This window comes from Callorhinus ursinus, unplaced genomic scaffold (genome assembly GCF_003265705.2).
Source record: "Callorhinus ursinus isolate GAN/ISIS: 27379988/994484 unplaced genomic scaffold, GSC_fseal_2.0 scaffold19, whole genome shotgun sequence".
Classification (NCBI taxonomy): Eukaryota; Metazoa; Chordata; class Mammalia; order Carnivora; family Otariidae; genus Callorhinus; species Callorhinus ursinus.
The window spans coordinates 24,745,019-24,765,990 of NW_027397081.1; the positions used below are offsets into that span (position 1 = coordinate 24,745,019).

Consider the following 20,972-nt stretch of genomic DNA (forward strand, 5'->3'; position numbering starts at 1 on the left):
AAAAAGGGTAATGGTAAGAAAAAAATTTTTTTTCAGAGATGCAAAGTCACAAAAATTATTTCCCTTGCACCATTTTCCATCACAAAGAGGGAATAAAATAAGACAGGAAGGTGGGATTCAGGAAATAAGGGATGCCCTGCAGAGAGGTCAAGGGTAGTCCCACAGCAATCACAGCTGTGAAGCAGGTCCAGAGAACCACCGTTCTAGATTTGAGTTGGAAGAGGAAGAGCTCTAGGGGACACCTCTTTATCTAGCCCCGATCTCCAAAAAGAAAAACACACAGAAACAGAGAACATCTGATGTGTGGAACCGTATCGAGAGGAAATTTATAGTACCACACAGACGCTGAGGATGGATTAATGAATACATAGAAAGTACTGGGTATGATTAAAGGGCTCTGCACTGTAACTAGGATTAAAAATGTAGATGGAGTGCGTATTCGTGTGTGTTGTTGGGCAGGGATGGGGCAGTAACCAGACACAGCACCAGCCAAAGAAGATCAGCCTCAGCTTCCTTAGTGGGAAGTTAGTACATGATGTTTTAACACTGAAAAATCAAGAAATAGCACATTTTTTAGAAACTGGGTGGTAAATACCAGAAGAGACACCTAAATGAATTGGAAACTGGGTGGTAAATACCAGAAGAGACACCTAAATGAATTGAGAAATGTTGTCTTGAGAGGTGGTAGAAATTGGAAAGTGAATGGTAACTGATGTTTTATTATAAAGGCCTGTGATTCTATTTGACTTCTAAAACTAATCACATGAATCGGTTCCATTACAGCAAAGTTGTTACAGATGACAGCCATGATAATAAATGTCTATAAATGTATACACTGGCTTGAAAACCTTCAGCTCGGGGCACCTGGGTGGCTCAGTCAGTTAAGCGTCTGCCTTCAGCTCAGGTCATGATCCCGGGGTCCTGGGATCGAGCCCCACATCGGGCTCCCTTGCTCAGCCGGGAGTCTGCTTCTCCCTCTCTCTCTCCCTCTGTGCTCTCTCTCTCTGTCTCTCAAATAAAAATAAATACATCTTTAAAAAAAAAAAAGGAAAACCTTCAGCTCTAGGGAGGTTTTGGACTAATTCTCACATCCCACTAGACACACCTCTACCTCTCACTTCCATGGTACCTTGCTCTGTTCTTGTATATCACTTTGTTTGTCCCTCAACACTTCTGAAATAGTCATGACTGCAAGTACTAGTCCCATTTTGCAGATAAAGCAACTGAGTCTTCAAAGGATGGAATAACTTAGCAAAGTCACATGGCCATTGTCCTCAAATTTGGTATGGAATCAGGTGGCCATAAATATATTAGTCATGCTGTTATGAATAAAGAAGCCGTGGTGGAGCACCTGGGTGGCTCAATCGGTTGAGCATCTGACTCTTGATTTCAGCTCAGGTCATGATCTCAGGGTCGTGAGATCTATCGAACCTGGTGTCAGCCTGCATGTTGAGCGTGGAGCCTGCTTGAGATCTCTCTCCCTCCACCTTTGCCCCCTACCCCCGCTGGTGTGCTCACTCTCTCACTCTCAAAATAATAATAATAAGTAATAAAGAAGCTGTGACCAAAACCAAAAATTCCTGACACCTAGTCCAGATCACGTTCAACTAGACAATGCTTCCTAACTGTGTTCTGAAGAAATGTTCTGTGAACAAAATGTTTGTGATCCAACATTAACATTCCTCTTACAGACTTTAATGTACTACAGTGTGGTGTGGATCTAAGCAATTCTATGGCTAAAACACCAAACAAATCTACTTGATCCATTATTTTACAAACCTTGGGGTCACGTGATCTTTGGGGGCTGGGGGCTGGGAGACTCCCGTTAACAATGAAGATCCTGCAACAATACTTGGGTGACGGTGGCCTGGGGCGGGGTTAAGCCCAGACAAGCCGAGGAGTGACAGGCCGGACTGACAGGGCCTAGAAGGGAAACTGGAGGGATGGCTCCTAAATCATGGATGACACTGAATCTTCTGGAAAGTTCTTTGTAAAAATACAACTTCTCTGGCCATCAAAGAGACATGTAATTTAGCAGCGTGTAGAAATTTGTATTTTAAAAAAAAGGTCCACAGGGAATTCTGGCGAGCATCCAGCTTTGGCAACAGAGACGCCGGGCTCTACGCAACGGTTTATGCCATTTCCTGAAAATACCAGTAAACAGTATTTGAAAACTTAAAATCATAAACTCATCCTTTGAAAGTGTGGAATCTCACAGTGAAAGCAAGCCCCCACGAGAGTTCTCCAGACAGATGACGTTTTTATCGAAGTCCTGTGCGCGCCCTTCAGATCTTTCCCTTCCCTTTTCAGCGCTGGTTCCAAAGCAGCAGCTTCTCCCGTCAGCTCCCAGCATTTGCTGCAGGCCACTGCCCTTAAACTGCTCTTGTAAACGGGGGAGGAAGGGGGCCGGGGGGAGGAAGGCAATGCCGAAGAAAGCGCTGTTGAATCAGGTGGGGAGGACCCTGCCGAGAAACGGAACACTTGCCAATGAAAAGTGTGTCAACAGCACCATCTGGTGGCTGCTTCAATTTCTGGGCAGTAAGCATGTGGAGGCCCAACTGCGCGGGAAGAGAACCCTTGTGGTTACAAAGGACGGTCTTCTCCTGGGGGGCTGAGTGTGGGCAAAATAACAAAGTGCTCTGAAATTGTTGTTTCCGTGACCCCCTTCTTTCTTAAACATCGTTCATTCGTCCGTCTGTTCATTCAACAAGTACATACCATGGGCAAAGTGCTCTTGGAGCTTACGAATTAGTGAAGAGACAATTAATAGATAAACCAGTAATTACAAATAATTTCCAAGTGATACGTGCTATTTAGAGTATTAAGACGGTGACATGATCAAGCAGGTACCTCAAATTGGGACATTAAGGAAGGCCTCTCGATGCAGTGAATGCTCAGGGAAGAGAAGTGACTTCCCATTCCAAGAGCATTCTAGGCAGAGAGAAGAGCATATACAAGGAATCCGGGGCAGGAATTTTAAAAGAGGTCAGTGTCTAATTGTATTGAGAGAGAGAGAGAGAGGGAGATCAGGGCAAAGTCAGAAAACCAGATCATATAGGCCAGAGTGAATAGTTTGGATCTAAGGGCTACTGGAAGTCTTTGAGGGGGCAGACGCCACACAGGGGGTGGGGCGGAAGAGCACCCCAGGCAGAGAGAGCAGTGAGCTCACCGGGGAGCAGAGCCAACAGCCCCGAATGACCTCCAGGTGGCACTGGCCCCCAATCCTTAGGACTTCACAGGTACCACACAGCCTCCGGGTTGGGAAGGGCTTCAAAGGTTTGCTCTGATTACCCACCTAATGTTTCCATCCCTCCTACAACATCCTTGCTGGATGGTGATCCATTTCTGATTGCTTCCACTATTTAGGGTCGATGAGAACAAGTGTAAACGGTTTTCTTCTGAGAGGTGTGCACACACTTGGGCTGACTCACATGCTTGTTGCCTCCCCGCACCAAGTTGCCCCTCTTTCTCTGTACTGGTGGGTCACGGGTTCACTGAACATGTTGCTGAGGAGCTCAGGAGGAGCCAGGGCAGGTGATCAGGGACCTTCCTGAACAATAAGGAGGTCTTTGGACAAACATCACATTAGCTAAGATAGGGGACAAAAGGTACCCATTTGTATAAGGTGGAAACATCCCAGAGAGCCAAGATGACCTTGAAGTAGAACGGTGACACCATCAGTACTCTCTCCCGGAAAACTCCTTTGTAACTAGTGTAGCAAAGTACTTTCTGAGTCCAACATTGGGTGCTTTTGCCTAGCACCAAGGAAGCTCCTCCTCCATGTTTTAGGTTTTGTTTTTGTTTCTGTTTTTTTTAGAGAAAAGGACCATAAAAACCAAAAAGTCAAGATAGCCTTTGGCACCCTAATAATCATAAGCTCTGGTAGGAAGAAAACCATTTCCCACCATAACCAGTGTAAAAAAACCTTGCCAGGTGGCATTGAGAGGACCACCAAGGGAAGGGGTAGCTTCTAGATCAGGAGGAGCCAGGCAACAGTGAAATCCAGAGTCCATGGCAATTAACTCTCGAAGAGTTCTTGAGGCTTCCAAGGCTCAAGACTCCCAGTAACTTCATCCTGCAGGGTCTCAGGAACATCACGAGATGTTTTAGTTATTCCCTTCAAATTCATGTAGCTTAGAGAAGGAGCTCGTTCAGGAACTAACTCATTTATGTTTCCCTAGATTCTACCTTGGTACACAGGTTACTATAGAGGTCTGTGGAAAACTATCCAAGCCTCAGTTTTCCCCTCTCTTCCAAAGTTGCCACGACCTGGGTTCATTACATCTTCTCGGGCCCCCACCCTGAGGTGCTTTGTAGGACAGATGGGAGTGTAGGAAGCAAGCCCTCCTGGACACTCAGAACATCTCCCTTCTTCTCCTCCAGGTGACCTGCTTCCTGACTTTCCAAACAATTTGCAAAACTGACCTCCTTTAGAGAGATTTTCTGATTAGTTCTCGTCCTAGAGTCTAGTCACCCTGGCATTTTGAGATCATCTAAGCCTCCTTGCTTCCCTTTTGGGACCATGGAGCAACACCGCTAGTGCAAACCTGCTTGTAGCATATGAAAGTCCACCAGACAAGTGGTGTTGGGTCCATTCTGCTGCTGAAGACAGACGATCTGTTCTCTTCCGGTACCCGAACGAAGGGTTTCTGAGTACCCGCCCTCCACTGCATTATTGTGGAAAACAGAGACCCATCGGTACATCCGTTCAACAAATATGGATGCACGTTATGGCTGTGGCACTCTTTCAGGCACCAGGATCTAACAGTGGACAAGACAGAGTCCTTGTGCTCTTGGAGTTCACACTCTGGAGGAGGCTATCACTTGGTAACACGGGAAAGCAGAGTGAGTAGACTGAGAATAAGTGGGCATGCTGTTTTAGAAAGGGTGGTCTAGGGAAGTCTTTTCCAAGGTGGTGACATCTGGTCAAAGACTTAAAATGACAGAGCAAGCCTCATAAATACCTGGCACCTGTGCGTTGCTGGGGGAGGAACGTTGGTCTGAGATGGAGGTGGACTTGGCACGTTTGTGGGAGGAGGAGGAGGAGGCCAGTGAGGTCAGTGACAGAGCAGAGGGAGGATGGTTGTATCTGCCTCTCAAACAGTATTCACGGAGCACCAGGGCCCCTCGGTGAGCCTTCCTCCATTTCTCTGGGACTGGAGCAGGACACGCCATCTCTTCACTTACAGAAGCTCTTCTCCAATCTGTGGCCAGAAACCTGTGGGTGCAGGGCCAACGTCTTGCTACCATTTTGGGACCGCCAAAAGTGACACCTCACCAAGAGACCTGCCGGCCCTACACTGCCCCTCAATTTCTTTTGTCCAAAGAACTGTTATTCCCGGGGCGCCTGGTGGCTCAGTTGGTTAAGCAACTGCCTTCGGCTCAGGTCATGATCCTGGAGTCCCGGAATCGAGTCCCACATCGGTCTCCCTGCTCAGCAGGGAGTTTGCTTCTCCCTCTGACCCTCCCCCCTCATGCGCTCTCTCTCTCTCTCCTTCTCTCTAATAAATAAATAAAATCTTTAAAAAAAAAAAAAAAAAAAGAACTGTTATTCCCTGAACCTGAATCAGGGGCTTGTAACCATAGTGGTATTTCCCATACTACCATACGGTTGTCTGTAATCAAGGCGATGGGCGAGTCGGAGGGGTGAGCCCGGGTGTGGCACACGCTGTGCTGCTTACTGCTTCCCTGCTGGGCTCTCCTTCCAGGCCCATGGCAGACTGTCTTGAACTTGCCTCCTTCCCTGTGTTTGGGCAGGGCTTTGAAACGAGTTCTGGCTCATGAGCTCTGGGCTGGAACAACCCGAGTTACTTCTGGGCCACATTTTAACTACTTGTACAAGACCCTGTGGTGCTCTCCTCCTCTGCTGCCGCTTCCTAGGAATATGTTTCAGATGATGTAGCTAAGGGATGGGGAAGCGCCCTCACTCTGAAGGGCTGCGGGGCCACACAGAGGAGAGTCACCTGGAGAGTCACCTGGACCTGCGGCCGATTTTGCGTGAGCAGGAAATACACCTGTTTTTGTGCTAAGGTACTGAGATTTTGGTGATGTTACTACAGCATAAGCCTAGCCTAGCCTGATAGGGAGGAGTTGATTTCCCTGCAAATTAATAGCATGGTGTCTTCAGCACTTCTGTGTCAGGGTGTCCATAATCTTTGAAGATCCACTTTAAGCAGGTAACATAGCACAGTGATAAAAATTACAAGCTCAAGGGTGCCTTGGGGGGCGGTGGTCCATCGGTTAAGCATCTGACTCTTGATCTCATCTCAGGTCACGATCTCAGGTCATGAGATTGAGCCCCACCTTGGGCTCCACACTCAGCAGGGAATCTGCTTAAGATTCTCTCTCTCCCTCTGCCCACCCCCCCATCCTGGGCTCTTTCAAAAAACCAACAAAAAACCCGCAGAGGTATGAACTCAGGCGCATTACTTAAACTTTCTGGGCCTCAGTTTCATCATGAAGTGGCAATAAAAGTAATAATGCTACTTCACATAATTGTTAGGAAGAATGAGTTATATTAATATACATAAGAAAAAAAACCTTAGAATAGCCTGGTACCTGATAACTCATCAATAAATTGTTAGATCCATTAGTTACTATCAGTCCAATCACTCTCTTCTCTGGCTGGCCATTTTGCTTTAACACATGTTGAATCAGAAAAATGTGTATATGTTTAAGAACAAGGGGAAGGCCCTTCATTATTTACCAGGTATTACCATTCAAAACTTGAGAGATGGTCAAAGCCACCTCTCTTTAGCAACTCTTGTAAAATGCCATATTCTGCTACTCTTCTTGTGCATCAAAGCGGAGGGCTGCTTCTGTTCTGCCGCTGTGTGTCATCCTGGGCCCGCAGGCAGTCGGGGCGGTACAATATCGTGAAGCCCGTGGAGAGTAACTGCACTGGCAAAAAGGCACGGTTCACAAGTGTTCCCGAGACCATGTCCCTGAACTGCAGAGCTATTGGATTTAATGGAATGACATGGAGAGGACATAGCTCTAATGCAGAAGGTCGACGTGATTCTGTAATTGTCAGTGCTATCTACATAAAGGTCTCCACTGAGTGACTGCAAAATATTTTCAAAAAACAAGGCCTTTCTTCACCACCATGCCATGCTCCAAACCTCACCGTGAAGTTTGGTTTTAACCAATGCCTTATGTCTTGCATATCTGCTCACTAAGACTCTTCCTGAACGATGTCTGTCAACTATGTGAAACCTTCCAGTTTTTGACTCAGTTGAATTGTATCATTAAATTTTCGATGATAGTTATATACGCATAATCAAGCCCCCTTTCCTGTAGCTGTGTTAAGGTCTTGCCCCACTTCACAGTAAGTATCCTGGACAACTGCTGTTGGGTACCTGCTCTCCCCGCAAGCCCTCTCGAGAACTGCAGGCACTATTCTCATTTCAGAGATGAGAAAGCCATGGCTTAGTAAGAGTTTCAGAAATCGTTTAGCAGCTCAGCGAAGGTTTTAGAATTTTCAACTGCCTAACTTCAAAGTCTGCTTTTATGAGAGCATAAACGCACGTCGAGAGTGCCTGGGTCTGAATTTCAGCTGCACCACTCATGAGATCTTTGACAGCAGGCAAAGGGTTCAACCTTGTGTCTTGGCTTCATCCACAAACTGATGGGCTAGGAGGAAGAAACGAGTTGATAGCTGTAAAGTGCTTACAGCTGTGACTGGCACGAGACTAGAGTAAGCATAGTGTTAGTTGTCCTTAGCTGTTAACAACATTGCTATATTGTTGCCCACAATTGATAAAAATACCTAAAACTAAAAGCCAAATTAGCTAATTATGTGCTAGTAATTTTCGTAAAATTCTGGTGAGAAAGGAGAGCGCATCCCTTGGTTCTAAGAGTTATTTGTTTTCCATGAACACAGTGTTTGAAACATTGACAACCTGAATAGTAAATATGCACTAACTATATATACTTCCCAATCAGCCTAAATGTTTCCCACACAAAAGAACTATGTCAGTATATAACTGGAATAAATGCTGTGGTCATCAGTTTTATTTTTACTAGTTTTAGAGAATGTTGAATTGTTTTCTATGTTGTCAGCTCAATTAGTCCTAATTTGTGTCATTGTTATAAATAATTGAATCTAGGCTCGGTATTTAACCACGGGGGACAGGGAAATGAATGATAAATTTGTGTTCTAGTGTCACTAAAGTGATAGGGAACCGAGGTACAAATGAGAAAAAGTGGTAAAGCTAAATGAAGTAGAAAATGGTTTCTCTTTTGGAGAAGGCTATTAAAGATACTGTCTAGATCAGTACTGATCCTTCTGGACCAGAATCACATGTAATGGATGCTAAAACTGTGGATTCTGGAGTCCAGGCCAGACCTGCTGAATCAGGCTATCTGGTGGTTGCTCAAGAAATCTAATGTTAAACTGGCTTTCCAGATGCTTTATATAGGTTCTAAGTTTAAGAATCACTTGTCCAGTTTAAAACATGAACAAGTGGCTGAGAAATCTCAGGATGCTTTTCAAAATGTTTTTAGGAAATGAAAAAAGAAAACAAACACACACTAATAGAATGACTCGAGGACAGCTGAAGCTGTCTGTGTGCATGACACTCTTCTCTTCCTTCCCCCTGGAGTTCATGCTGGATGCTAGAGGTCTAGGCACTCGCACACAGAAATACTTTGCAGTTATTACCAGGGAAAATGCTGGTGTCTAATCGTATAGATTTCTCACAGAACGTCTCATGCAGGGAGAACTCCCATAGTCTTGGCTTCATTCTCCCTTCTAATACAGTAATATCGTATACATCTTATACAATAATATCCCACTTTCTGAAACTTGGCTATTTGAGCACTTTTTTAGGAGAAAAAAAGCAAGAGACTCCAAGTAATGAAAAATAGGAGACACAAAGTCCAAATCTTCCCCGGCCCCAGTTCAGAACTTCTTTTGCTCACCATTTTGACAAACTTATTTATTTTGAATGGTTAGAGGGAGAGGAAGGTTAGAGGTAGTTTTTAGACAGCAGGAAGTGACAGCAGAAAGAAACAGATATAGGAAAAAAAAAAAAGCACGACCATAAAAGGAGAGTGGTGTAGAGCACTTGGAACAGAAGAAACACTCCAACACTCCTTTTATCTCAGTATGTCCCCAAGGGTTCACTACACTACGGTAATCTGTATATATATAAGTGATGAATCTTTAGGTATAATGGTAGCAAAGTTTGTGGTTTAAAACATATTATTTAATATTTAAAATAAAAATTAAACCTCGCGATTTTCAAGACCTACGCTCTCAACTATGCGAGAAACACGACCAACCAGAATATCCTAGTTTAGGTGGTTGTAGATGCCCACGGTTTTCCGGCAATAGGGGGAGTCAAAAGTACTTTGAGTGTGCCTTTTCCCATAGAACCATAAATAACTAAAATCTCAAATGCTACCAATGTATCTGCCACTGATTCCTCAATGATAAATACACATTTTAAAAAGTATTATATTTTCATCAGTATGAAGGAAATTTGGTGATGGAATTATTGGTAAAGAAATGGAAGTCCCTGGGGTGCCTGGGTGGCTCAGTCGTTAAGCGTCTGCCTTCAGCTCAGGTCATGATCCCAGGGCCCATGGGATCGAGCTCCACATCGGGCTCCCTGCTCAGCGGGAAGCCTGCTTCTCCCTCTCCCACTCCCCCTGCTTGTGTTCCTGCTCTCGCTCTCTGTTAAATAAATAAATAAAATCTTAAAAAAAAAAAAAAAGAGTCCCAGAAAATTAAGAAGACCCAGTGGAAATGTCATACAGGTCTTTTCTTTAATCCCATCAAAACCACTTCCATGGAAACACGTGTTCAGGTCTGGAATGTTCCCTGAGAGCAGAGTTGTACCTTCGCTTATAGTCTGCAATGTGTTATGCAGGTAGGTAGAAAATGGCTGGCTCACCAGGGGCATCTGTACTAACCAGGCAACTTTTCCTACTACAGGCAAAAGGAAAAGGCCAATGATTTGTAATTTATGACTCCCAATAGGAAATCTAAGATTTCAATAGCTGAATATCATGGGTTTTTTTTCTTTCCTTCAAAAAAAAAACCTGGCTGATGAAGTATTTTTGAGAAGAACTTTGGCACAGCAATGCACTCTGGATCCCGCGTCAGGCAGCTAGATTATGTGCAGGACTTGTGTCACTGAAATACTCTCTTTATCTGGGTTTCACCCCAAACCGGCTTGCCACAGAGTGTAGGAGAGGACTCTTTTCTGATCATTTCTCTCTGAAAAGTCAACAGGATGTCCGGGATGCTTTGAGGGAATCTTTAGAAATATGGTTGTTATTTAGAATTCCCTTGTGGAGAATCCTGAGCTTGGAAGCCAATTCAGTTTCCTGGAAACTGGCAGCTTGGGTGTCAGGTTACCAAAGCCGGGTGTGGGTTCCTTAGGGCAGCCCTAGGTGGTGCGAGTCTGTCCACACTGTCCAGCACAGAGCAACAAGTCTTTGCAGTTCTAAAGAGCCTCTTTGACCTGGGGAAAATCCGGCCCCACTGTGGCAAAATAGATATAAACAGGAGCCATTAAACCCCTTCCCTCAAGTAATATACACCGTTTGGTATAATAATCTCTGTTACACACTTACCTTTTTGAATATCCCCGATTATCCCATTTTGTTATAGTCAAATTAGGGTAAAAAGGAAACACATACACAAAGAAGTCTGTTTTAACCTGAAATAATTTTGTTGATATTTGAATTGCTTTCAGTGGGACATTTGCTTTAAACCACAAGATATCTCCATCTGGATTATTGGAGTACAAAATCTCTTCTCTCCCCCCTCCCCCAACCAAAACAAAGAAACAAACAAAACCCCAAGCCCACAACTCAGCTTCAAATAAGTTTTGAAGAAATGAGACTCTAAATATTTACATATGGGTCAAGAAATAAATCACAAAATTATTTACAAAAATACACAAGCTTATATGCATTAACAATTTACACCAGTTCACAAAAATATTAAAACATAAAAAAACACTATATAAATTAAAGTTAAGAACTCAAAAGTATGAGCTAAGACTTCCTAGGATGCTTCTCTCATGCAGATCATGGCTGAAAAATCAGGTTTTGCTACCTTAGAATCTAAACTGTAAAACAACCATTTTTATTCTTTGAACACTAACAGTACTAATCAGAAAAGGAAAAAAGACCCTCTGTGCACACGGACATTAAAATATACCATTCCTGACATTTCCGTAACACACAGTACTGAAAATCACATGCCTCTAACCATTTGGAAGTAACTTTCTGACATACTTTTGCTTTCATTATTATTTCCTTACACACACTGCTCAGACGATACTTTGCCAACATAATGAATGGATGATTGACAAACAAGGCTGGGAACAGATAATATGGACTTTGCAGCCTCCTTTTTAAACTCAAGGGGAAAATTTCCAATTTACAATGTATGCATCTACTGCTGCTTCAAATGTGGTTATCTACCCTTTTAATCTCCACTCATACCAATGGTCCCTCTGCTTGACAGAGTCAGTCCTAGAATTTTTCAACCTGACCCTAACTTTAAAAAAAAATGCTTTGCCATTATAAAAATGTGTAGGCCCTATCCGTGGGACCATCCTGGGGACTTGCATGTTTAAAAGGAAACTGAATACAGTAAGCAATAAGGCTCAGATGAAATAAATAAGAAAATGGCACCTCTGGGGCTGTTAGCAAAGTCTCTGGCCAGACATCCAGGGAATATTTGTTTCAATCAAACCAAACTGTGACATTAGAGTTTTGCCAAAAAAATAAAATCTGGAGACATGGCTATAAAAATACCAACAGAATTAAATTATGGGTTTAATGCATAAGGCAGCTCCATTTCCTTGATCATAATTTGAACATTACTGTCTGTGAAGTCACACACAAGGTGAACTGTGCTGAGTTCACCTGGCTCACAGTGATCTGTTGTGCGATTTCTACCCTCCAGGATTAGAAAGGGAAAGATACAGGCAAAGTCCCTTAAAAAACTGAATCCGAAGTTAAGGCTGTCTCTACATACAAGAAAAGAAACAACTCTGGATTTTACCTAAAGTTAGTGTTTCACAATTATACCAGTAATTTGGGTCATTATTCTGTATTCAAAATATTTACCTGATATTTCTAAGCCCATAGGACATGAATAAGGTAATTGTTTTGAGGAATTAACCTTAGTATTCATAAAATAGACTTAGGTTCAGGAGTGAACAATGTGTGTAACAATAAATCCACAAATATTAAAACTGGATGGGACTCCTTCAGCGGCTTCCTTCGGGCCTCTCAGTACTAACGCCATCTGTACCTCCTCCTCATACCGGCTCCTTTCTATGCTCCATGCTGCTGGTGAGAACTTACGGGGCGTGTGTGATCTCAGAGGGGCAATGGGTTGCCTACTTGACACAAAGATGGTTAAGGTTAAAAAAGAAAAAAAAGTTAGGGTTGCATATTCGCCAAAGATCAAACTCCTGTATATAGCACCTCATGTGTTTGTGTGCTAAAAGGAAATCTCCTATCAGGTTCCCTAACACTGTGATTCTATGTGCGTTGGGTTTGCATGTTTCATGCAAAGACATGTCCACAGACCTTTCACAGGTCGGTATGTCCGGACTGCTACCATGATCTTTACTGAAGGAATTCCTCTCATCAACTCTGGGGAAACAAAAGAAAATTTTATAGAGTATTTCCACATATAAATAAATGTGTTCTTAAAACTTTATTTTTTTCTAAATATAAACCCTTAAAATGCAATCACATGATTTTCTTTTTAAATAAAAAAAAAAAACTGGCATGAATCCTAATCTTTATACAACTTCACAGCAATAATAGCAGCATGAATTTAGCCTCTTAAAAGATTTCTTCCTTTGCTCTAAAGAAAAGTTAATTCCAAGTTTTAAAAAGCCAGAGCAGCAATCATCCAGTAAATGGAATGAAATTCTCCTAGTGTCTTCTACAAACTGAGCTTTTAAAACATGTGAATGTATAAAACTCAAGTATTATTGAGAGTTATGGAATGCAGTGACAATCTAAACTCGTTTGTAAATACAGGACAGCCTGGTCGGTCTGGTGCTGATGTGGTCGGGGGGCGGGAGGGGGGGCTGCTGAGAAGACGGAGTGGAGTCAGGTCAGACAGCTGTCTGGCCGGGAACGTGACTTTCAAAAGGAAGTCCAGGGTATTCCACATGTGTAACAGGCCCACGGGCTTGTAAGGACTAGATCTGAAATGCTGGTGTAAAAATGGCAATTACAGTAAGACTGTGAGTGCACGGCACAAGGGTCCCTTAGGACGCACACGGTCACTGCCGGGGATTCCAACTGCTGAGATGGGGCGGTGCACTGAGTGTAATTATTGCAGGGGCTTTCAGTTTACTAACAAATAATTCAAAGCTACCTGAAGAGTTCCCAAGAAACCTGTACTCTGGTTCAGAAACAGAAATCAATATGTCAATTTGTAATCATGATAAATATAGGTATTTATCCAGTCAAGTCATGCTGGGTTTTGTTTTTCACCCCAATTGGGGGGGAAAAAGTTGCTTTAGAACAAATGGCGTGAAATGTTTCACTAGGATTACAATTTACCAAATATTATTGAGGAAAAAAATAACTGAAGGCAGGGAACACGTTAGAAGCACTGACAGGGTTTTATGGTGCTACCGAAGTTCACTGACTTCTGCCTAAGAAGTTTCTTTACTTCTGACTTTAGAAATCCCTTCTGCAGTTGACGTCAGCCTGCGCACTGAACTGCAAGGAATGACTCTAAGAAGTAAGAATGTAAAGAACATGGTTCAGCCTGGGTCTAAATGTAAATGCCAGGTTCAGCCTGGCATTTTATGATGGCTCTTTATTGGATGCTTAAAGTCTTCAATCCTTTATATTTTTTTAATTATAATGTGCTAATTGTCTGAGAGATTCATCTGAAGGATCAGGGAGAAGTTATTCTCCACTCTAATTTAACGCATGAGACCCTTCAAAGTCAGGGAGAACGGAGTGACAAAAACCAAGTGTCGACCTGGGCAAGCTGCATGGCTACTGAGAAAGTTAGTAGAAATGCAACAGAAATGCAAAAGCCTACCAGGAACTAGACATAAACTGCTCTGCGCTATGTAGCAAATACTAAGAAGGACAAAGTTAAATTCAAATTCAGTTAAAAGCAGTCCTCAGGCTCTGACAAATTAGCCCCATATGGCAAGTATGGTCTGTGACAAATTTCTTCACTAGGTTTTCAACACAGTGCTTTACAATCATTCAGATTTCTTTTAATGACAAAAATCACAGTCTAGAGATGGTAATGAAGCAGGGAAGGGGAAAAAGATGGTGATTTTTCTTGTTTTTTTTTTTTAATGTGGTCGGGGGGATTGTAGCTTTTTTTTTTTTTTAATTTTTTTGGTTACTGAAAAAAAATAGAACAGTCCACTGTCCAGCAGAGGCTGCTTCATCTCTATTGCTCCAGGGCTCATTCTGCATGAATCTGTGTTTCAGGGTGCTGCAAAGACAACTCTGTGGGCAGGAAGGCCCCCTGACCCAAAGCTGTAGCATATGTCCTGTTTTGTGGGTGGGGAAAGCCAGGGGCCACATAGGTCCCCATTGCTCCTCCTCCAAAGCCTCCTCGCTGGTGCTGGGGTGGGGAGTGGTAACCCTCCAGGTTATCATACTGGGACACAACAGTCATACTGCTCTGGCGCTTGCCATGTGTTTGGTATTGGTACAGCACACTGGGGTCCCTCTCCACATTCTGAGTATGATGGAGTTTCAGGCTGTGACTCCTCTCTGGTTTCGGGGGTGGGACTATCGACTGGGAGAGGTGTTCCTCCTCCTTGTAGCAGTCTCTGGAGTGTTTCTCTGGGGCAGGAGGCTGCCTAGCCCGAGGCCTCTCCAGCTCTTTGGAGAGCCTCACCTCTTTGTGGTTCAGTCTGAGAGACTCCTGCCCCGATGGAATATATTTCCCTCCAGAGTTATGGTAGCTGACTGGCTCAGAACTGTCTGGAATCCCTTTGGGCCCATAATCTAACTGGCCAGCTCCTTGCGGGTAAGGTGGCCCATTTTTTGATTCACATAACTGCCTATGGCTTGCTTCCTGATGTGCCCTGTGCTCAGGGAGACTACAACCCATGTCGTGAAGCTTCCTGTTCCTGAGGCTACTTTGCTTCTGAGGGAGAGTCGGTTTCTCTGACTGTCCATTGCCATATCCTCCGTGGTGGTGGGCTCTATCAAACTCCGGCTCTGGATGCTTCCTATAAAAGCGGTCCTCTCCCTCAGGACTGATGGCCTTGGCTGGATGCCGCCCCTCCTTTCCCTCTGCCACCGAGAGAAGTCCAGTTTTCCCAGGATCTGATTTACTACGGAGGTGGATGACATAGATCCCACCCAAGTCATCTTGCACGGCTGGGGTCATGTTATCATACTGGGACATAACAGGACCTTTCACCTTCTGCCGAGCGCGGCTCTCTCTCCGGATGGATTGCATGCGGTATTTTTCCATGTCCTCAAGATCCCATGATGTGTACGTATGCTTTACGTCAGCAGTTGGAGGCATGTTGACTACATTATGGTCATTACCAGAGAAGTAGCCAGTCATGTTGGCCCGGGGACGTGGGAGCAAACCAGCATAACTATACAAGTTCTTTCCTTGCAGCCTAGGATTGTAGAAGGCAAAATCGCGATTGGGTAGGCGGTGAAGGGGCCTCAACTGTACCGTGCCGTAGGCATCCACGTCACACAGGGCTCCTTCTGGACTGTAATAGGAACTAGAAGAACTGGAGTATGGGCTATACCGGTAGTGGACCCGACCATTCTCAAAGTAAGGCTGAAGCTGAGTGACATGATAATCTGAACGGGCCTGTGAGGACTGATATGGCTTATATTGGTATAGGGGTCTTGGGCAGTAGGCTGGTTCATCATCTGGGGGAACTTCTGTCCGGGAAATGGGAACAGAGCGAATCATGGAAGATGGAGGGGCATGGAGAGACTGTACCCTCCGAATGGTAGGGTACGGGGGAATATCTTCAGGATAACAACTACTCCTAATTGTGGAGCCCAAAGAAGATACATACTCAACTCGGCTGCATGGTTTGGCGTGGTGTCCAGATGCATTTCTTCCCGGGGCCACGTATGTGTTATAACGAGGTCCCATGGAGGCTGGTGGCTCTGATCTGGAACCATACACCTGGTGTTGCTCCAATTTATTATGATGTGGAGGCACACTCTGGGGACGGTACTGGCAGTTTGGATTCATATTGAAATGCAAACAGTTTTCTGGCCCAAAGGGTTCAGTGGTGACATCAGGCCTAGCAAAGGTGGAATAAGTCGTTTTCTGTGAAGCATGCTTAGGTTGTGGGATGGACAGTGGTAAAGGCAGAGCGTCATCCACAGAGGCTGAGGAAGCAGTGACAAAGGGATGATAGCCAGAACTGCTGGGGGCGTCCGCACTGCTGGAGTGTATGGCTGTGGCCATTTTACTCTCCATTGTCCTGGTGGGGGGAACCGGTGCGGGAAAGCCACAGGATGAGTACACAGGGAGGACAGAGTCGGCACGCAGGGGCAACGGTGGGGCCCTGGCACCTTCCCGCGCCTTTTCAGGAAGGCTTGGCTGGAGGGCAGGACCAGAGATGGGACACTGGGCCACTGTGCCATCACTGCCCAGGACGGGTGCAGGGTCATCCATGGCTCTGGGGTCAGGTGGTCTCTCTGGAGCTGGGACTACTTGCACCTATTGGAAGACGATCATATCATGAGCTTGTTTCCTATGCTCCCCTCTGTGGAATCAAACACTATTCAACCTGTAACCCACGAATTGAGGCTATCTGGGTAGCAGCTTGAAACTCCCCAAGCCACATGGTTGCACTGGACACGACAGTCTGCTCTCACCACCAGGAAGCAGTCTGTATGCTGCCACCTGGTAGGACAGCCATGACCGTCTCTGGGGAACTGTTCTACTTTACGACAGGCTTTAAACGTGAGACGAGGTTGCCTATGGCATTATCTCAGCATGCAGACCAAATGGGAGGTTTAAAGTACTGTCAAGCTTAAAAATATACACCTAGTCTACCTGTCTAGCTTGGTCTCAACACCAAGAACATTCTGTTAAACAAAGAGAGTTGATTCTAGCTAGAGAGATTTGTGAAGTGACTCACAGCTATATGGAGTGAGATGTGTGAGCCCCACCAAATCTAGGGAAGGGTAATGAAGTCACTGGTCTGATTCAGGGCCATTCAAATCAAGCGGTTACTGTCTCTCCCCACCTTCTACTCCACCCTGGTCTGTAGCAACTGACGTCAAACATGATCCTCACAGCAAGGCTGCAAATAGGCTATCCTTGAGAAGCAGTTGCTAGAAATAGCATCCTCCACTAAAGCCTAGATATCAAAGTCCTTTGAGTTCAAGGTGACCACAAAGCATGTGGGGCACTTTTCTAAACTTTGAGAAAGTTAGAAAGAAATCTTAGCATTCTGCAAACATTCTCTCATCAAAACAGATGCTTGACTACAGAACAACCTGCTGGTTTAGGCTAAGGAAATAACATAATGACCCAAAACACCGTCAGCTCTTACATTTCTAAAAAGTCTGCAAGGCAGAAAGTCTTTCAAATGTCTTGAGAATAAAGCACGTTCACTGTGCAGATGTGAATTATTGGCAGAGGGTAGATTAAATGACTTGCCCAAAGTCACACTGAGTCAGTGATGGAGTTGGGGGGTGGGTGGGGACCAACCTGCAGCCCTGACACCTGAAGCCCAATTTGACTTATTTGATCATGGTCTCCTTATATTACTATGAAGAAACTACCCAGAGGCTTTAGGAAGAAAAGACAGCAGGTATAAACTAGAGTCACTGAGTAACTGCTCCTTTCTCAGAGAGAAACCGGCATCAAGGTAAAGGCAGGTCCAACCTCAGACAGGAAATGTTCCACGGAAACCTGCCACAGGACTTCAAATAAATGTCCTATCTGACTCACAGATAGCAGCACACCCTGCTGAAAAGTGATGTACCTTTGGAAAAAGTACATTTCATCTCCCTGACTCCCTCCCCTTCTTACCTTGTGGGAATTATTTAGTCCTATGTTGGTGGCTGCCTGTACCTGCCCCATGACTGGCAGCGGCTCTGCTGATCTCTGGGAAGGAGGCGGGGGGAGGGGACGATTAGTTCTCGGAGGGCGCTGAAGGGTGACAGCAGGGCAATCAGCTGTGGTGGCTTGTTCAACCACATCCCAGCTGGCTTCCCTGGTGCTCATCTCGGCTGTTGCTAGAGCAGTTGTCAGGTAAGCCATGGTGGCCGTGCTGGGATTCTCTTCAGGGGACCCAGAAGGAGGGTAGCTTTTGTCCCGAGGCAAATTAGAAGGTGTGGGAGATTTGTCTGCAAGTTCTGAAGGGTGATGATGGGGTTTATCCATACTTGCACCAAGATAAGGAGGCTGCTCTCCACTGTAGAAATGAAGCTGACCCTGGTCCTGATCCATAAAGGAGACAGTTGGCATACTGGTCTTCCCGGACTGGTCTTCAGGGAAACTTAGGTGATCATCAGACTTAGAGTCCGTTAAGGCAACAGAAGTGATTCTGGCCTTGTCTGGGTCCCCAGGTAAATGGGTTCGATATGGATAACTCCCTGGGAAGTCTGCCTGGTGGAGCTGCTCCCCAGCTTCGGTTGCACCGGCATGGGGAGGATTCCCAGGGGCGGCTGGATCTGGACTAGGCTGGTCACAGTCCCCAGATACACTGTGCTGGAGGTGGAACTCCTCTGCTGGCCTATCAGTTTGGAAATAGGCTTTATCTAGAGTAACACTAGAGTAGGGACTGGGCAGTTTATCTTCGGTAGCAGCCACTGCTATGTCTCCATAATGTGAATAAGCAGCCTGGGAAGTCCCTGGTCTCTTCAGTGACTGAGTTGAGGCTTGCTGCGCGGACTCAGCTAATGCTAGCGCCAACAGGCGGGCAACGTTTTTCGGAGGCGGTGGTGGTGGGATAAGAGAGACTGAACTGACAGGAACGGAATCCTGAGGGGGGTCATGGGTTACTGCTCCTGGTGGGAAATTGGGAAAAAAAATGAGAGTGAAAAGGTAGCTTGTGTTATCCTATACGGAAAGCCAAACACTCCCCATTTCATCACTAGAAAACAGGTGCCTTCCATATTTCAAAATGGCAATCCATGATCTTCCATCCCACATGCAAATGCTGGAGAAAACACATCTGGTTCAGGAGGAAAACTAAAACAAAGTATTTAAAGATTGCAATCTCCTCTTGAATTGCTATAGAGATGGGGGGAAAAAAGCAGGTCCCTCATCTGGCTCAGAAAACACTGCTTAGAAAACAAGCTTCAAGTGCCTGCAGATTGTTATTAAGGATAGTTTTTACATTTGATGGTGTAGGCTGGCTGGTTAACTTGTAAGGCTATAATACAGGTACTTTTATTAGAAAAACAGAATCAAGAGCTACGAAGCTGTGCAAAAATTATCCAGGAATTCTGACTGTCCAAAGACAAAAGGGGACTTTATGAAGGTCTGAAGCAGGACCACTGGCCCTTTGGGGGATTTTTGTTTGACTGATTTTAATTTAGGGCTTTGAGCCATCAGCACACCCAGAAAAACATTCTCTTTGATTAAAGGCTAGCTGTGGAGCAAATTTCTCTCTTAAAAGGCACAGATGGCACACAGGACTGAAGATCCCTCTTAGCTTAAGGAAAGAATGGAGGAAAACAAATGGTACCTGTCTGAGTCTGTCCAGAAGGTACAGCCTTACTCTGACTGCTCGCGACGACCTGCTCCTCTTTCCCTGGAGACTCTACTTCTGCAGCAGCCCCCTGGTCTAGGGGCTGGACTTCAGACTCACATCCTCCTTGGGCCTCTCTCTCATTTGTTTTCATCTTTCCTACCTGGGTGGGGGATCTATTTATGACATCATTGTCTTCAACACTTTTGCTCCAGGTTGGAGAAGATGCATTTGGAACTGCTGTATTTGACACAGTCCCGATGACTTCTGATACGCGAGTGGGAAGAGTCACTGAAATTGGCTCAGATATGTTCATAGAAGGTGATTTGCTTAATTTCCGTCCAATCTTTGGAGAGAAAGCATAGACGACCTTTTCAGTGAATGAGGATGGCTTGGATGATTTCTCTTCGGTTGGGCTCAAGTCCAGAGTAAAGAATGGACTCAGTTTCTCCTGAAGAGGAGAGACGGCTTCAGAACTTGCAGTGCTTCCTGGCGTCTGAGACTGGCTACCACCTGCTTCTGTATCCTTTTTGTTGGAGCTTGATTTCTCCTGGGAGTATCCTAATGAATCTAGAAAGGAAGCCCCACTCTCCAGACATTCTGATTCAGCCTTAGGGGGGCTGCACTGAAATGACATTGGGTCGAAATCCAGGCTGGCGACGCCAATGTCCGGTGGGCTCAAGTCAACGTCCTCGGCTGCATGAGGAGACATAAGAGCTGGAATATGCAGCAGCCCTACTTCCTCCTCACTCTCATTGTCATGGGGCAGATTATCATAGGAATTACAGCGGTTCCCCAGCATTTCTCCGTTGAAAGAGGCACTCAGTGCATCACTGCTAGATCTGGGTCTTCTGGGTCGGAACAGCTTGGAGTCACCTGGCAAAAACGGATAACAACATCAAAGTATGAATGCCTAGGATACACAATACACAATACCATGAAAAGTCACCTACTTAGTACAGTAGTAATGCACAACTATAGGGTAAGGAAATGTTCCTTCTCATTTTCTTTCCAGAAACTGTCTCCTGGGGCAAATGGCTGGAACTCCTGAACCAAATCCTAAATAACAAAAACATCTGATGTCATGAGGGGGAGAATGCAGCCTTTCATGGTTTCAACAGGAAAAAAGACTCAGAATTCCTAGATTCTATTACTAGTCCAACATTGACTCTTGTGGTGACTTTGGGCAAGATTTCTTTCTTTTTGTCTTATTTTATGACTGATCTCACACAAGATTTCTAAGATAAAATTAACCACTTTAAATAGTACTTTGGATATAGCAGAGCAAAAGGGTTTTGTTTT

General features: G+C 44.9%; 1 protein-coding gene across 7 annotated transcripts in view; it reads right to left on the reverse strand.

Moving 5' to 3' along the window:
• Positions 1-14,209: 14,209 nt before the first annotated feature.
• Positions 14,210-20,972, reverse strand: part of ARHGAP32 (Rho GTPase activating protein 32) — a 311,991-nt gene continuing 305,228 nt past the window's right edge. For all 7 annotated transcript variants that reach the window (XM_073903977.1, XM_073903975.1, XM_073903974.1 and 4 more), the window contains 3 exons: positions 19,668-20,546; positions 18,005-18,984; positions 14,210-16,681 (listed from right to left, as the gene is read on the reverse strand). In XM_073903977.1, coding sequence (XP_073760078.1) covers positions 14,429-16,681; positions 18,005-18,984; positions 19,668-20,546 — 4,112 coding nt within the window. In that variant the 3' untranslated portion in view covers positions 14,210-14,428. The remainder of the gene's footprint in view (positions 16,682-18,004; positions 18,985-19,667; positions 20,547-20,972) is intronic.